The 18605-nt window shown below is 35.9% G+C and overlaps 2 protein-coding genes across 2 annotated transcripts; one reads left to right on the top strand and one right to left on the bottom strand.

Moving 5' to 3' along the window:
* Window positions 1-935: 935 nt before the first annotated feature.
* Window positions 936-2820, bottom strand: LOC111811898 (protein JINGUBANG). The gene has a single exon (XM_023698949.2). It carries the CDS (start codon window positions 2691-2693, stop codon window positions 1290-1292), a length of 1404 nt encoding a protein of 467 aa, XP_023554717.1. The 5' UTR covers window positions 2694-2820; the 3' UTR covers window positions 936-1289.
* An 11584-nt stretch (window positions 2821-14404) lies between these two features.
* On the top strand, window positions 14405-18161 carry LOC111811189 (clast3-like protein). The gene is made up of 7 exons (XM_023697945.2): window positions 14405-14567; window positions 15491-15656; window positions 15818-15876; window positions 16303-16421; window positions 16710-16947; window positions 17041-17152; window positions 17769-18161. Exons 1-7 carry the CDS (start codon window positions 14508-14510, stop codon window positions 17846-17848), a joined length of 834 nt encoding a protein of 277 aa, XP_023553713.2. The 5' UTR covers window positions 14405-14507; the 3' UTR covers window positions 17849-18161.
* The last annotated feature ends 444 nt before the right edge of the window (window positions 18162-18605 follow it).

Consider the following 18605-nt stretch of genomic DNA (forward strand, 5'->3'; position numbering starts at 1 on the left):
ATTGTTTACCAACCACACATTCTCTAACCAAATCTAATTCTCTCTCGATATTTTCCTCAAAAAATTCAATTCGTGCGGATTTTTGCCCCAAATAAAGAAAGATCTTGGCGGAATTGCCATATGAAATTGAGCACAATTTTGCAAAGAAATAGGCCCACTTGTTGTTTGAAGAAGCCCTCCACTTCAATTGGTATGTTTTTTCACGAAAAGCAAACATGAGATAACAAATCCAGTCTTTCACTAAGATTTCGAGTAGCTGTCCCGAATTCAAGTTGTTTTGCCTATGTTTTGCCTCTTCCTCAGAGAAAGCCGATCAAACAATTCCCAATCATGGTCCTTGCAGATCGATCATCCATATAATATACAAAAAGAAACTCCAGATATTTGATATGTTTCTCTTTGAATGAATTCTCAATTCTAGCGACGGTTTCATTAGATATCTTACAACTAGAATCCCTCTTTTTTCCGATCCAGTTCCTCCACCACCGCGAATCCCGAAAGTTAGAGTCAAGCATGATACACTTTTTAGTTATTGGGAGAACCCAAGTACTCTCTTCCCAAGTACTCTCTTTCGATGCTTACCTTTCAATTTTCTGTTGAGGTCTATCCTATAGAGGTACTCAAATTGGACCAGTGATCCATCAATAGATCATCAATCAATAGATCAAACTCCACTTGTTGAACTAATGAAATTTATTAAAATTGAAAATTTAAAATGAGATGTTTTATTATTAATTTTTTAAAAATTAATATGTTCTTTGTTCCAAATTTTTTTTCTCTATTTATCTGAATTGTTACACATTTTTCAAAAATAGACCCAAACGTGTAATTTAGCGTTTAAAAATTAATATTCGGTTTACCTTAAAGATGACGAAAAAATAAGATTTAAAATGGTAAATTGGTAATAATATGTAAAGAAAAAGGTAAAAAAAAAAGAAAGAGAATATTACAGCTTTATATATAACTTAGGGTAAACTACAAAACATGTGTATGAATATGTGGCCTAAAATTTATCTACATAAAGAAACACACAACAAAACAGAATATTTAATCCAAACTTTCCTTTTCATACCTGAAAAATTCGGTATTCACAAACCCCCACCCCTAACAAACTCTCTATTTGCAATCCAAGCACGTTTTTGTAGACTCCCCTCCTCCCAACACGTGGCGGGATTGCATTGGTGTAGAGGCCTCGAGTTCCATAGACTCTTCCGCAGGGAATCCCACCTTCTGCAACTACCCAAAACGCCATGCAAAACGGCACGCCTGGTACCTCCCTTTTTCTGCCTTTACTGCTTCTTGTAGGTCAGGTACGGCCTATCCGCGTCCGCCAGTTTCAGCATCTCCGACGCGTTCTCTGCCACGCGCCACACCTTCACCGACCGGTCCAGGCTACCACTGTACACAATCCATCGCCGGTACAACTTTTTGCCCGGCGGCGATGGAGATTCTTCTTCGTCGTCTTCCTTAACGGCTAAGCATTTGACCGGCCCGGAGTGGCCGGTTAGAACTGAGAGACATGTGTGAGATCCGCTGTTTTCTTCCCTCCGCCACACGCAAATGTTTTTGTCCGCTGATCCACTGAACACTAAGTTTCCGGCAGTCGCTAAGCACAGTACAGCCAGTTTATGGCCGTGGAGGACGCCGCCGTGTGATAAATGCTTCTCGCTCTCCCAATAATTCACTACTCCGTCTGATGAACCGCAGTACAACACTGCCGATGATTTATTCACAGCCAACGCGGTTATCGCATTTTCTTGCTTCAACAATACCTGAACCAGAAAATGCTTTGTGCCTTTCCCCTGTAACTCCCTCCGCCAGACCTTCACTGTTCCATCTGCGGATCCGGTGAATACAAGGCTTTCTAATCCAGATGCGACGGCGTTCACGGCGTCGTCGTGAGCGGCGATTGATTCGAGGCATTTCGAATCTGCGATTCGCCAGACCTTCATCGTTTTGTCCCAAGATCCAGAGTACAAAAGCCCTAACTCCTCGTTCAGACTCATCGATGAAATGGCGTCGAAATGCTTTATACGGAGGACGTTACGGTTGCGACGGACTTTCACATAATTTTTCGGATTCATCGAGCTTTTTACGAATTCCTTCAATGTCGGCAGGCTTCCGATTCGGCTATGAGATTTCGGATTCTTCGATGAAACCTTCCATATACGAATCTTTCCATCTTGATGTCCTGTGAAGATTCTATCTCCGTACAAGATTATCGCCTTAACCAAACCACTGTTCGATTTAAATCCAGCGTACTCCTCCAAATTCTTCCACACGCGAATGTTCTTGCTATCAGATCCAGTGTACAACAAATCCCCTGCTACCGCTAACGAATACACATGACCTTCCTCTCGCACCAGAGAGCCGACGAGTCCACTCCGAGCGAAGAATCCATCGTCGTACAGATTCATCCCCGACGGAACGATCCATGGAGATTTTGAATACGGCGAAGCAGATTGATTCCACGGCGACATCAAGTACGGCGAAGCCTCACCGCTCGCCGGCGATTTCTCAAAGTTATAAACCGGACTAGTCGCAGTGGAGGCATTGCTATGCCGGGGAGAGAAATCGTCATCGTCACCGGCCAAAATCGCCGGATCGGACTGTAAATAAGCTCCAAATCTCTTCCGATTCAATCCACTCCGCCGCTCCATCACCATGACTCCTCTTCCTTGCTCCTCTCTCATCTAGAATCGAAGAATCAAACCCCCAAGAAATCGTTTCAAAATTCTTCTTCACAGAATTAAACGAAATTTCAATACTCCTAACAACGATAACAATTCCGAGGGTTTCTACGGGGAGGGAGAGAGAGAGGAGAAGAATATATATAGAGAAAAATAAATATATATATTAGAGAAAAATAAAAATAATGCCACGTGGTGAGAGAGAAATAATTATCTGAAGGAACCGGTTAACCGGTTTTGCCGGTAACATGGCAGATGAATTTGGTGGGTTGGAAAAAGACCACGATTTTAATTTCTTTTTTAATTATTTCTTTTTTGTACGGCGTTTAAACTTCACACGCTAATTCTGCGGTGTGGAACAAGCGTTTTCAGATTTAGGTTTGACTTTTGACTTTTCCTTCGGGTCGGGTCGGGTCGGGTCATCCGGGTCAGGAGAATTTTTCATTCAATGGTCAATTTTGGATTCTAATTGGGATTAGTATAATTTAAATTATTTGATTTGAATATTAATTTTTTTTTAGTGCTTAATTAGGCGGCTTTGTTTGATTATGATATGTTCTAGAACAAATAAATTAATGTTTTTATCGTGTTCTTACCAATTTGATAACGAGTTTCCATTCATAATTTTTAATCGATAAGAATCCAACACTTTAAAAAAGTGTCGATAATAAATCAATTTGTTGAATTATGTACTGATAATGAATTACGTGAATGTTTAGGTATCGACTGTAAAAGTATAGTTTGACCGATTACGATATTACTGTTCATAGTTCTTCGATTCCGTCTCCCACTCAAAATACCCTTTTTAAAGTTGTTGAAATGGTCTAGATGCCATTTCAAATTGGAAAATATGCCAATTGTATTTGAATTGACCAAAATAATTTTCAAATACGGTTGAATATATGTTACAAATGTTGAAGCAATACTTATCTAATAGCTCGGTCGCGAAAAATGGGTGTAACCCAGTTAGCAACACGTATTTTTTCAGTTAATTTGAACGTATTCTAAAGTTTCATTGTAAGACTGACGATGATATCTAACGAGTCTTAGCAGACAATATCTGCCAGCAGTAGACTTAGACTATTACAAATAGTATCAGAGTCAAATACGGGAAGCTATGCCAACGAAGACGCTTGCCCACAAGAGGGATGGTCGTGAGATCCCACGTCCCACGTCCGTCGTCAACATTTTTTTTTAGTCGAGTAATCAACTTTTAAAAAATCAATTAAATATGAAAATTAAATGTTTTTGTCAAATTCAAGCGTTTACACGTGTATTAAAAAAAAAACTCACAAAATTTGAAGTAAAAATAAATTAAAATTTATGGTTAATTAAATAATATTTTCTAATATTGCCGACCACCACATATAATTCATAATTTTCAAAATCACAATTATTAATTACTTTTTACTTATTTTATTTTAAAGTAATCGACATGTTTTATTAATTTAAAATTTAATAATTAAATTTTAGCGTTTTAAATATTTTTTATGTGAGCTTTACATATAATATATTTATATATTTTAGCTGTGTACGTCGAATTAAAAAAAAAAATATATATATATATATATATATATATATATATTTTTTTTTTTTTTTCCAATTCTAGCACGTCAACGGAATCATCAAATTTTGACTGTTCTCCTATGGTTCGGTTCAAAATCAGATCTAATCGAACCGTGCGTATCCTAAACAGAGATGTCCACAGTAACGAGACGAAATGGACGAAGAAACCCTCTTCATTTCCGTCTCTTATTTCAATTCTCATCCTGAGTACCCGACAAGCTCGTTTGTACACGAGTTTAAGAAGTCAGGTGGTTTGGTGACCCATAAATTTCACTTTATCCCCACCACATCCACACACGACTCTTATCTACCTTAAAAAAATATACCAAACCCAAACGTCAACGCCACCACAACCACGCGCCGCCGCAAAATTGCCACGTCACCCCTCATCTCCGGCTACCTTCCACAAATGATTAAATTCTTGATTTTTAATCATACAGAATGCCACGTGTGTTCTTGTAATCCGTGTACCCAATGAACGTCCTCCACGTGGACTTACGTATCATAAGTGCGTCAGCGTGACTTGAGAAGATTCAACGGTACGGGACAATTCTATAATGATTTCAAGATAATTGGTCCTGTTTTTCTGACACCTGGCTTCTTTTGTGGGACCCACTTTTAATATTTTAATATTTTTTATTTTTTATTTTATTTTTATTTTTATCTCCTCTTAGGATATTTATACCTCATTTTCCTTTTGTTTTATTCTCATTTTTTCTAATTTATTTTTTTTTTAATTTAAGTTTATAAATACTATATTTGTTTATTTAATACACAATTTTTTAAAATAAAATTAATTAAATTGAGAAATTATTAATTATATTTTATATTTTGTGTTGAAATAAATTGTTGCCTAAGTTCCCTAACAACATTATGTGATGAAAGCAAGAGCAACCCAAATTATTACACATGTCACTTGCATTAAATAAAAAGATTATATTATTTAATTCTAAATAAAACTAACAGATACTTATTATAATTTACTCGGGATTTGGCAAGTCAAGGGTGAAAGATTAAACGATCGGACGTGGGATGGTAATACTCTTCGTTCATCGAGCTATGTTTAGATTACTCGAGATTTAAGTTCAAATTCAGCCCTTAATAGCCCCGACATTTGCTGCACTTATGTAACAACCCAAACCCACCGCTAGCAGAGTTACATGTCGCCTTCAGCCTCACGGGTTAAAAGCGGGTCTGTTAAATAATTAATATTTTCAATATCTTAATTATCTTATTGGTTGAATTTATTGTCAATGACTTAATAATTACTAAAGTATAATTAATTTAAAATTAATTAAGGGAATCAAATTATGCCACGTATCTACCTTTATAGGTTAAAAAAAATTAAGATAAAAAATATACAAATTTAATTAATATTTCTTAAATTAATGAAATTCTTTAAAGAAGCTTAAACTAAAAGATTTCGACTTTTCGAGTGTCGTATAAGTTTACGCTAAGTTTTTAATTAAAAAAAAATATATTTATTTTTACGAACTTATTTTAAAAATTAGCTTCTTATCACGTATCAAAATATGATAAGAGACGGGTTTGATTATATTTAAATTATTTTATCCTATATATCTCATTTAAATAAATAAATAAAAACTTTGTAGGGGACACGTGGCACAATCATAGACCCATTCCCCTCTTCTTTGGGACACGTGGCACGATCAAATTTATTGTTATTTTTATTATTTGTTTAATGATTATTTTTAATTTAAAAATATGATAGTTTACTAACTATATCTTTGTTTAATTTTTTAAAATACTTTTTAGAATCTTTTAAGTAAAATATAATCTTTTTAAAAATCTTTAAAGGATAATAATTGTTTAAATAATAGATTCCAAATCAAAAAGTATATTTAAAAATTAATTTTAAAATAAAAGTAATTTTAAATAATATATTTAAAAATTAATTTTAAAAATAAAAGTAATATATTTAGGGTTTGAAGTTCAAAATATGCATACGTAGCATATTTATGAGCCAATTGTTAGGTTAAAAAAAAGATATATTTTTTTAGTGAAATGAAAAATATCTCATAATTATCGTTTATTATTTTAATTAAATTACGTTTAACGGACGATCAAAACTAGGTACTTTTCATCTCTATAAGTCTCGATTAAGGCTATCTCACTGATCAAATGCAACCGCCCAAACTCACTACTAGATATTGTTCGTTTTGGCCCGTTACGTATTGTCGTCAGCCTCACGGTTTTAAAACGCGTTTACTAGGGAGAGGTTTTCGTACCCTTATAAGGAATGTTTCGTTCCCCTCTCCAACCGTTGTGGGATCTCACAATCTACCCCTTGGGCCCAACGTCCTAGCTGGCACACTGCCCGATGTCTTGCTCTGATACCATTGGTAATGACCCAAACCCATCGCTAGTAGATATTGTCCGCTTTGACCTGTTATGTATCACCATCAACCTCACGGTTTTAAAACGCGTCTACTAGAGAGAGGTTTTCATACTGTTATAAATAATGCTTCATTCCCCTCTCCAATCCACGTGGATCTCACATCAACACAAAAAGTGAATAATAAAATAAGCCACGTGTAAATGAAATTAGTGTTCATAAATTTAATTTTAAATGGGTCAGATATTCTGATTAAAAAAACCCGAGAATTATTGAGATCTCAACAAGTGGCAAAGCTAATTACATAATATATATATTAAAATATTATTCTAAATAATCATATAATTATTTAAAGAAAAGTAAAAAAAGTGACATGATATTAATATATTAATATATTAAGCAATAATACTATGGTTTACTAATTTGCAAACACGTCTCCAATACAAAAACTAAATAAAACCCATAAAAAATTATTAAATTCGTTACATTTTGATGATTTGATATTTTAATTTATATTTTATAAATAAAAAAATGGGAGACAATAATAGTTGGGAAAATGGGGAGCAAAGAATATGAATAATGATGTATTATTTTAATTAATTCAAAACCCTAGAAATCTTATTCTAATTACATTTTATTTTTGGTGACAAGTGTGCATGTTATATAGTTTTATACGAGACGAGTATAATGACGTAAATACCCCTCGAGGTTAGGGTTGATTTAGATTGCGTTCGGGTCGAGGTTATATTTGGTAATATTCTTATTAAAGGAAGGGTGATGTGACACTTATTTTTAATTAAAATATAATTTTTTTATGACTAAATAAATAAAAAAAAAAACGTAAAATATGTTGATGTTATTTTTAAAATTTCAGGAATATTTGTTGAAATTAATATTAGCCGCTTTTAAAAAAATTTAAAAGTATTAATGAAATTTTTTAAAATTTAAAAATATTTTTGAAACACTCTTAAAAGTTTAAGAGTATTTTTTAAATAAAATTGATATGGAATCAGTCTAGAGCTCTGATACCAAATGATATGAAAATCAGCAAATAAGCATATTTCATTAAAATATTTTTATATATTTTTTATTTTTATTATATACCATACCTTTAAACTAATTATTTTTATTATTTTTTTTTCATGATCTATATTTATATTACTTTAACTAATTCTCAATAAATGTTGGTATTTAGTGTCTTTAGTTTGATGACAATATTGAATTATGTTAATATGTTACAATTTTCGCTAGTTGTTTTCTATTGAATTTATTTTTTTTTGTGAATAATTATAGATTGATTTGTGTTTGTTTGTGAACTTTTAATATATTTTATGTAAAATTGTATCCGAATAATTATAAATGGTGGATAAATAAAACTTAAAAAAAATTGACAACCCAACCCGAAAATAGAGGGTTGGGTTGAGTTGGGTTACCAACCCAACCCGAAAATAGAGGGTTGGGTTGAGTTGGGTTACCAATCCAACCAACCCGAACATTTGGATTGGGTAAAAAAAAATCCCTCAACCCAACCCGGACCATGTACACCCCTAAAAATAACCGTGAGTGAACGAACACAATTTTCAAAAATAAAAAATAAATACGAGATCGTTATTAAACGAACACCTTTTGCTATAGACGTAAAGTAAAAAAACATTAACATCATGAGTACACATGATGAAAATGATGGAACATAAACTTACATTCATTCTCTCATATAATAATATTCAATAATTTATTTTTATGACAAAAAATTTCATGGATAAGATTTTGTTGGGTGATAATTTGAACACATCATCGTATAAATCTATGTATTAATATGAAGCACAAGATTTAATGAGTGTGACATAACAATGTCTAAATTTCAACCAATTTTCGGCATATTTCGCCATTTAAATTGAGTTATTTTTAATTATTAGGGTCTTTCTCGTCACTTTTTCAAGTAAAAACTTTATGGACGGTTTGTTTTTGTTTTCTTTTTCGTTTGTGGAAATTTTAGTAGCTAAAATCTTCGGATACCTTTCGCGAAACGTGTATCGGTTGTTTGCACTCTTGGATGTTGTGCATTTGGTGACATGATGTGCTTGAGAAGTCTCTCGAACATGTTGCTTATGTATTGCTAAATGAAGCATGAATGAATGACGTTTGCTCCCGCATTGTCTCTCGGACACTGTCTTAAGAGGGGGGAGACACTAAATGTAGTGGCAAGTGGGCTGCAACGTCGTGTCAGAATGCTACCTGGTTGATCTTGTCAGTTGTCATATGCTTGTCTCAAAGATTGAAGTTGTAGCGGTTGGGAAATATAAAAGTCTGACATTGGTTGGGGAGGAGAACAAAACACCCTTATATGTGAAAACCTTCCCCTAATAGACGTGTTTTAAAGCCTTGAGGGAGAGCCCGAAAGGGAAAGCCCAAAGAGGACAATATCTGCTCCCGGTGGATCTGGGTCGTTATAAATAGTATCAGAGCAAGACACCGGACTATGTGCCAGCGAGGAGGCTATTCCCCAAAGGGGGTAGACACGAGACAGGTAACCATACCGTTATAAATGGTATCAGAGCCAGACATTGGACTATGCGCCAACGAGGAGGCTGTTCCCCAAAGGAGGGTAGACACAAGACGATGTGCCAGTAAGGACGCCGTTATAAATGGTATCAGAGCCAAACACTGGACTATGTGCCAACGAGGAGGCTGTTCCCCCTTCCAAAGGAGGGTAGACACGAGACGGTGTACCAGTAAGGACGCTACCGATGGATTGTGATGTCTCACATTGGTTGGGGAGGAGAACAATATCTCCTACCGATGGATCTGAGCTGTTATAATAAATAAATAAAATAAAATAAAACCAAAGATCCTTAACAAGGTACAAAGTAGTACATAAAAATTGTCAAAAATCAGCCTCATGTTTTGTTTTTGTGTTTTTTTTTTAAAATTTTTTATTTTAATAATTAACTTTATAAACCATTTGATTTTTTTTTCATGTCCTTTTATTTTCAATTACTTTTTGCAAAGTACAAATTTTATTTTTTATTTATTATTTTTTTTTATAAAGAAAATTTGTACGACCATTCATTTAATATATATATATATATATATATATATATATATATATATATATATATAAAGTGGTTGATAAAACGACATAAAAATAGATCTTGAGCTTGCTTGTAATGTTACACACATAATGTGGGAGACATTGAAAATAAATGTTTAACATTAATATACATTATGAAAATGATAGTACACAATAGTGTTCGTTTGTCACAACTCGTGATTAAAATATACTTGTTATCGTAAGCTCGTCTGTGTCATTTTCGTCCTCACGAATTTTGACCTAATCACGAGCACTTGCTTTCGTAAGTTCCGATTTTTGTTTGGTGGTAGTTGGAACACGTATGTCTATAAGTGTCCGTTTGTTTAATGACGAAAAATGAAGTTGAATTGGGTCGGATTGAAACATTTTTAGACTCAACCTAATTGTTCGAGTCATCAAATTTTTTAACACCTCTAATACTTGAAACATCGAGCTATGTCGGCTCAAACTTGAATTGGGCTGGGTTGATCGGACTTTTCGAGTCATTAGGTTTTTTTAACACCTCTAATACTTGAAGCATTGAGCTATGCTGGCTCAAACTCGAAATGGGCTGGGTTGATTGGACTTTTCGAGTCATCGAGTTTTTTTAACACCTCTAGTACTTGAAACATCGAGCTATGTCAGCTCAAACTCGAATTGGGCTGGGTTGATTCGATTTTTCGAGTCATCGAGTTTTTTTTAACACCTCTAATACTTGAAACATCGAGCTATGACAGCTCAAACTCGAATTGGGTTGGGATGATCGGACTTTACGAGTCATCGAATTTTTTTAACACCTCTAATACTTGAAACACCGAACTATGCCGGCTCAATTTAAACTAGATTATTAATAATATGTGGTCAAAAAAGAAAAAGAAAAAAAGCAATAGAGTACTCAAAATATCCATTAATTTCTAAGCACACAAATAAAGATGATTGATATGTTTCAAGAAAGATACAAAGTAGTAAGCAAATATATAAATATTTTCAAACATTTAATGACCCATTTTATATAGACATGCCATTTTAGTACTTCACAAATGTTTTTTTTTTTTTTGGTTCTTTTTAGGGTATGTTTTCCTTTCAGGTCGAAGTTCACCGAACTTTACCGAATTTTCCCGAGCTATGCTCATGATGACATTTTTCTCCAAATATGAAGACTTGACTTTCAAAAAAGAAAACTTAGTACAACCGTTCATTTTACACTATAATTATTACAAATAAGTAGAAAAACGTCATAAAAACTACATCTTTAAACCTATCTCGTATCATTACACACAATGTGGCAGACATGCATGAAAACAAATGTTGATATCATAACGAGAATGAAAACGACGATACACAAAAATATTTTCATTCCCACAAGTGATTATAACCCTTATTTTCATAAGTTCACGTGTTTCATTTTCATCCTCACAACTGTTGAGTAAAACAAACTTCAATTCATTTTCAAACCCGACTCAAATCTTGACCAAAAAATAAATTTTTTCATCAATATAACATCAAATTTTTTCTAAATTGACGTATATACACATCGTAATAGAATTTTTTCGAGATGGGTTCGTATATTTAGGTAAGAACATAGAGAAACAATGTCTAAAACATCCTTAAATCATTACATTACATTGGATGAATCAATGTTTTTCTTTCCTTAATTTAAACAAACAAACCTTAAAAGAAGTAAAAGAAGACGAGATGGTGAAAATGTTGATGAACAAAAGGGAAATTTTTTGGTTGTCCCACAAACTTGAGGTTGAAAACAATGGCCACTTATGGGCATAAGTGAAATCATTTTCCAAGCTTTTGTTCTTGTTCTTTGTGGAAAGCATCTGATGCTTCACTTTCTTGTAGAGGGAAGAACACAAGGGTCTGGAATTTTCCCTGAAAATGGCCCATTCATAAGGGAACACTTGGCTGGGATTCGCTACACAAAAGGGTGTAAGTGAGATATTTGAAGAATTATAGACCAATCGGGGAAGAACGAAGAACGAAACTGTAACGGTCCAAGTTCATGGCTAGCAGATATTGTCATTTTTGGGTTTTTCCTCTCGAGCTTCCTTTTAAGATTTTTAAAACGTGTCTACTAGTGAAAGGTTTTCATACCCTTATAAAGGGTGCTTCGTTCTCGTTCTTGACCGACGTGGGATCTCATAGGAAGTGAGATGGAAGAGAGAGTAGTGGTTGGATTAGGATTATGAAAGGTTGAGGGGGAGCCATTGTTAGTGCTTTTACACATGGCTTTGATTAGGGTTTGTAATGGGTAAACATCAAGAGGAAGAAGACAATTGGGCAAACAAAATTAGGGTTCTTGAGTTTGTTTGAATTGGGGAATTGGGTTAGTGTCAAAGAGATGAATTTTATATGAGATGTGGAGGTTTTTTGTTAGTGGAGTATGGGCATGTTGGGGAAGAACATGGGTGTGTTAGATATTGGTTGGAATTTGTAAAGAACGAATGAATACGATAGAGATGTCTATTTAGTCTGTGGGACCTGTTTAGAACGAGTTGGAGAATTCCGTTTAAAAGGGGAATGAGAGAGGGAGCGTGGAGAGATTACTCTTCGTTAGCTAAATGGAGTCGGAGATGGGAATTATATACTCCTGTTCTCTACCTCGACTGTAACATAACAGTATAAGTCTAATGCTAATAGATATTGTTCTCTTTGGACTTTCCCTCAATGTGTTTTAAAACGTGTATGCTAGGGAGAGGTTTCAACACTCCTATAAAGAAGGTATTAGAGCTAGACACTAGGTGGTGTGCCAATGAGGATGTTGAGCCCCAAAAGGAGGGGGACACTGGGTGGTGTGTCAGCGAGGACGCTGGGCTTCGAAGGGGGGTGGATTGTGAGATCCCTCATCGATTAGAGAGAGCAACGAGTGTTAGTGAGGACGTTGAACCACGAAGGGGGTGGACACTGAGTGGTGTGGTACCAAGGATGCTGGGCCCCGAAGGGGATGGATTGTAAGATCCCACATCGATTAGAGAGAGCAACGAGTGTTAGTGAGGACGTTGAACCACGAAGGGGGTGGACACTGAGTGGTGTGGTACCAAGGATGCTGGGCCCCGAAGGGGATGGATTGTAAGATCCCACATCGGTTGGAGAGAGGAAAGAGTGTCGGTGAGGATGTTGGACCCTAAATGAGGTGGATTGTGAGACCCCACATCAGTTGGAGAGGGGAACAAAACATTGTTTATAAGGGTGTGAAACTCTCCTCCAACATGTTTTAAAAACTTTGAGGGAAAGCCGAAACAGGACAATATCTGCTATCTGTGGGCTTGAGCTGTTACACCGACCTTATCCATTGAACGTTACGATTTCTTTGGCAAACTATTATATTGTACCAATCTTTTTCGAACATTTTCTCGAATATCATAGACTTTTCAAACGTTGCCACGTCGAGGACCTTGAACTCCTTTGATAAGATGTTAGCCCAATCAATAGTACACACCTCTAGAACCTAGGATAGGTAAGGTTTAAAAAAGTAGGATCAAAAGCTTTTCACTCACTTACAAACCCACCATACACGCGTATAATTGTTTCACCACTTTTTTCTACACTTAAACGGACATTAACCTCAATGTCCTTGTCTTGAAAGGGTAGTGGGTACCCTAAATGTCATAGAAAGACTTATACTTTGATCGATCGAGTACTTTCGATTGTGGTTTAGTCTATTTTTTCTTCATATTTTAGTCCGTGTACTTTCAAAACTATCACTTATCGTTTCTTAAATTCTTAAAAAGTTGTAACGACCCATGTCTAGGATTTGGAATCTGGATATGACACCTGATCGCCCCAACATTCCCTTGTGACAGAGCCACGTTACTTACTACTCGTTTCTGAGAGTGAAGACTATCTCCACTGGCCGATCTGAGGTCTTTGTGCACTTTCAAAACCCATCACTTATTGTTTCTTAAATTCTTAAAAAACTGTAACGACCCATGTCTAGGATTCGGAATCTAGATTTGACACCTGATCGCCCCGACATTCTCTTGTGACAAAGCCACGTTACTTACTACTCGTTTTTAAGAGTGAAGGCTATCTCCACAGGCCGATCCGAGGTCTTTGTGCACTTTCAAAACCCATCACTTATTGTTTCTTAAATTCTTAAAAAACTGTAACGACCCATGTCTAGGATTCAAAATCTAGATTCGGCACCTGATCGCCCTAACATTCCCTCGTGATATGGTCACGTTACTTACTCCTCATTTCGAAGAGTGAAGACTATCTCCACAGATCGACACGAGTTTTTTGTGCACTTTCAAAACCCATCACTTATTGTTTCTTAAATTCTTAAAAAACTGTAACGACCCATGTCTAGGATTCAAAATATGGATTCGACACCTGATCTCCCCGACATTCCCTAGTGACATGGTCACGTTACTTACTCCTTGTTTCTAAGAGTGAAGACTATCTCTATACACCGACACGAGTTCTTGTGCACTTCAAAACCATCACTTATTGTTTCTTAAACTCTTAAAAAATTGTAACGACCAATGTCTAGGATCCAAATTCTGGACTCGGCACTTGATGGCCCTGACATTCCCTCGTGACAGGGTCACGTTCCTTACTTCTTGCTTCTAAGAGTGAAGACTATTCCCACGGACCAAAGTCCACTTTCAGTTTTAGCCCAACGAATTGGGCCACGAGTTTTAGCCCAACGAGCCCTCTAACTCTAAATGGGCTGGGAATCAGGAGATTAGAGGCCCAAAGTCCACTTTCAGTTTCTTCTTCTTCAAGCTCAAGAAAACCTCCACGACGGAGCACTGTGAAATTCTCAAAATTAAGAGTGTTTGTCCCGCCGGATTTCGTGGTTTTTTCTACGACAATGGAATTTTTTCTCGAAGAAGGAAAGCAAGTTCATGGCAAGAGCTCCACTCTGATTCTGGTTCGTTCTTTTCTGAGCTTCTTCTTCTTTTCATCGTTTTGCCTTTCTATCCATTAATCAATCTAGCAGAAGATTTTTGCATCGTATTAGCTTCGAGTGGTTTGAATGTTTATGAAATTCCTAGAAAATAGGAAGGAAAATGGAAATCTAATTCGGCTAGCTATTCATTGTTCATGGTTGATTGTGTTAAGACAAATAGTTAATCATCTGCCACTGTTGTGATTTGATGAGTTTTTTAGTTTGTATTCCTCTGAACACGACGAGAAATTTGGTTGTGTTTCTACAATAAGTTGTTACTTGCAGGCATTGCCCATTCGTGGAAGGGCATGTGTTCATGTAATTTGGTCCTACCATCCCTTTAGCCCAGCCCTTTCCTGTCAAACTTGACCAGAAGACTTATATGTTCTGGAATAATCAAGTCATGGTCTTGAAAATGTGATGAACAGAACCCGCCCCAGCAGTTTCTGAAGAGACAGCCTGAGCAATGATGAGTATCAATTGTATGGTTTATATACAAGACCTCGTAGCCAATTTGATAGGGCTAGTTTCTCTTTGACTATTTACTTTGTTAGGGAACTTCCACCAAGAGAGTCTTGACCATGACCTCTATTCCACTTAACTCCTCCACCAATATGAATAAAGTGCTTTCTTATGGCCTAGTGGATCTCATCACAATGCATTTCTAGTCAAGTTTTTTATGTAAATTTGTGGCAATGCCACCAGAATATTCATCATAACTTATAAATAATCAAACTTTTGAGTCAATATACCAATGACTCTTCGAATTCGAAATTCTTTGAATTTGAGTTTCGTTAAAACATGTTGTGCTTGCTCGTTCAATGTATTTTCTAAATTTGAGAAAGTGGCTATCGTTTTGTTTTTAAACTAATTGTGTAATTTATTTTGGTTATTGATTCATTCAGCCAGCATTGTCAATTGGGAATGTGGGGCAGTTAGCAGTGGATCTGTTGGTTTCCACAATGAAGGCAACAAGAATTGGTTATTTGGATGACCCTTTTGTTCTGCCTTGTATTGGTAATAATGCTTATGAGCCATTTCCCCATGGGGAGCTTGCCCTCCCTCTTGAAGGTCTGTCTTGCTTGGTAGTAATTTATTTTAAAAATTTCTTGAAGTGGTATTGAAATTTGTAATATAAACACTAGCTTTGTCATATTGATTTCTTCTGTCTTCTGGTAACTCGAGTTTATGCATTAACTTTTTTTTTTTTTTGTTAAATTGGTTTTTTTCAGTTTATGAATCAATATCTAATGCATTGACCCTTGTCCAGCAAAGGTCACCTGTTATCAAGGCAAGTTTCAACACCCCAGTCGTATTTACATATTTTATCACAATTGGCCATGTACTTTTGCTTACTCGTTCTTTTCGCCAATTGTATGTAAAAGGTATATAATGCCTGAACTTATAAAAGAGGTATATAGTTCCTTCTGGCTAATTTCTGCAGAAATTCATAAATAAGTATCGTACTGTATCTTGAGTAATGTTTGTATCATCTCAAAGTATAAATTTACCTTTAGAAGGCGGTTCCAGTATCGCCAGGCCAATTAAGACTTCAGAGAGTGAACATAGCAAGTGAGATAAACTAGTCTAGTGTTATCCCTTTTTTGTTATCTCGAGGAGATGATAATACTGCTCTTCAGTTTGTGAACTTCTTTTCTTTGCTTTGATGGCATCAATAATTAGTATTTTTAAATCAAATTCTGATTTGTTCAAGCAGGGGAAAATGGTCGATTTTGCAAAGAACTTGGCTGATTTTATTGCCACTTATGGGAAGATGCATGTTGTTCTGCTTTCTAGCTTAGATTTTGGAAGGTGGCAACAAATTGATACGTCAAGGTATTTTATTTGGTACCTCTTTTAACATTTCCAGTCGCAGAATCTTATTTAGTCACATAAGGCAATGAAGCGATTATTTCAAGAACTGAAGCAACTCCCACCATAAATATCTAAGCCTTGTCTTATAGGGCTATAAATTAGTTCGGCTGGATGGTTTGCCAAAACTATTATCTTCCCGAAGTTACTTGTAAAATACTTGAATTTCTTTGCTTGTTCTTTGCATACAACAAGCTTGACCAATTAGCTGTCGTTCCATGGGTATTAATTTGGCCTTTTGATGCATATCAGTGGCTCGCAGATTCATTATCTTTCTAGCACTAATGATGACGGAACCGATGACAAGTGTGAACAAATGGGATGGAGAAGGCTGCAGGAATACGACCCACAGCAGCGACGATGGCAATATCTTAGCACGTTAACTGAAGCCAAGGCTACCCCGGAGGATGACCTGCCTTTTGATGAGGAGTTGGAGGAGGGAGACTACCTCCCAAGTCTACCATTTGCCTCTCTCTTCACTTTTTTGAAGGTACAACCTTGAAACAACATCATCATCAGACGTTAGACATGAAATATTTCTTCAAAATTTTCTAATGCCAGTTATGTTTGTTGTGGTGTCAAGGCCAAAGGTGTGAAGGTCACCTGCTTATTTTGCTATTGTTCAGAAGGAGACAACATACCTGATGCTTTCAATTTGGCTGAGGCAACAGGCAAACTTCTGGGTCTGAGTCCTGGTAATCTCATGGCTTCACCTGCCTTGTTTTTAAAACTGATATATCATTAGTCGGCACGAGTCATCTTTACATATATTGTGAGATCTCACATCGGTTGGGGAGAAGAACAAAACACCCTTTATAAGGGTGTAGAAACTTATCCCTAGCAGACATGTTTTAAAACTGTGAGACTGACGACAGTATGTAACTGGCCAAAACGGACAATATCTGCTAGCGGTGGGCTTGAGCTATTATATACATATCATTAAGGTCCATCTCTTGTGTTTTCTTTCCAACATAACTGATGTGGTGGCATTAACTTTCTACCCGCTTATTACATTATACGTAATCATTTTGTAATTTTGAAAACTATGGTTTGCACCGATCAACCGGGTATAGCTCAAATAGTTTAGACATAAACTCTTGGCAAAGAGGTCAGACGTTCGAATTACCCCAACACAGATGTTGTTGAGTTAAAAAAAGTGATTTGTGAAGTATTCCTTGTTATCTCTCTTTATCCCTTTTGAACATACTTTCCTAAACAGCGTGCTTTCTGGAAGCTTTGTTTCTGTGTTTCAAACATAACAAGAAGGGTTTTGTGGAATCTTAACTACATCTCTTCTGATTTTCTATTCAGGTGGCGAAGGCATTCAATGGCAAGTCCCGTTTTCTTGGAAGTCTGTTTATGGACCACCGCCAGATCTGTCCATCTTCTAGACAAGGATGGGAAGAATGAATCAAAAGTGCTATGAGAATGAATCACAAGTGCCAGTTGAAGAAATTGATCTGTAAAGAAGAAATGAAAGGACCTCTCAACCATAACAGGTGAATGCTTCTCCCTTTTTGGTTAACTGTTCTACTTCAATCCATTTGAAATCAGAAATTTTCTGTCTTGGAGTCGTATATTCATACACTAATTGCAGTTCTAAACGTATTTTAGATAAAATATTGATGAAATCTGTACTTTTCTTAGCCACTTAATTGTTACAAATATATGTACTTCTAAACTTGTTATCGATCCAACTTCTTTGACTCTTTCTGTGCGAAATGTTCATGTAACCTATCGGGAATTGGGGAGGGAGCAGGGAGAAATTTTTTTTCGTTAGCTAAATAGGGCTGAAGACGGGGATAGTATGTTAGAAATGGTAAGGACATGTTAGATCCACGATTGAAGTTCAAGAACTTGAAATTTTAGGTACTTATTAAAAACTGTCTTTATTTCTTTTTCAAGAACCTTTTAGATTCATTCTATCAATTTAATGACCAAGGGTGCTCACAAGTTGAGCAACGAAATTCTCGGGTTGTTTTTAGAGTTTAGAGCTATATCGGGAATCATTTTAGTATGGTCTAGTCTTTCCAATGTCTCCTTTCTTGCCGCCAACGGAACACCCTCCTTTTTGACTCGACTTGGTCCAATCGTCCTACACGACTGACGTGCTTCTGGGGAATACAACCCTTAGCACAACAAACACTC

The sequence above is a fragment of the Cucurbita pepo genome, chromosome 15, assembly GCF_057944985.1.
Source record: "Cucurbita pepo subsp. pepo isolate OVF chromosome 15, ASM5794498v1, whole genome shotgun sequence".
NCBI lineage: Eukaryota > Viridiplantae > Streptophyta > Magnoliopsida > Cucurbitales > Cucurbitaceae > Cucurbita > Cucurbita pepo.

Excerpts from the sequence above, each read along its gene's own strand:
- LOC111811898 (XM_023698949.2), bottom strand. The coding sequence starts at position 2,693 with ATGAGAGAGGAGCAAGGAAGAGGAGTCATGGTGATGGAGCGGCGGAGT.
- LOC111811189 (XM_023697945.2), top strand. The coding sequence starts at position 14,508 with ATGGAATTTTTTCTCGAAGAAGGAAAGCAAGTTCATGGCAAGAGCTCC. Across the intron at positions 15,877-16,302 it reads AAAGGTCACCTGTTATCAAG|GGGAAAATGGTCGATTTTGC; the intron begins GCAAGTTTCAAC and ends TTGTTCAAGCAG. Across the intron at positions 16,948-17,040 it reads CTCTCTTCACTTTTTTGAAG|GCCAAAGGTGTGAAGGTCAC; the intron begins GTACAACCTTGA and ends TGTGGTGTCAAG.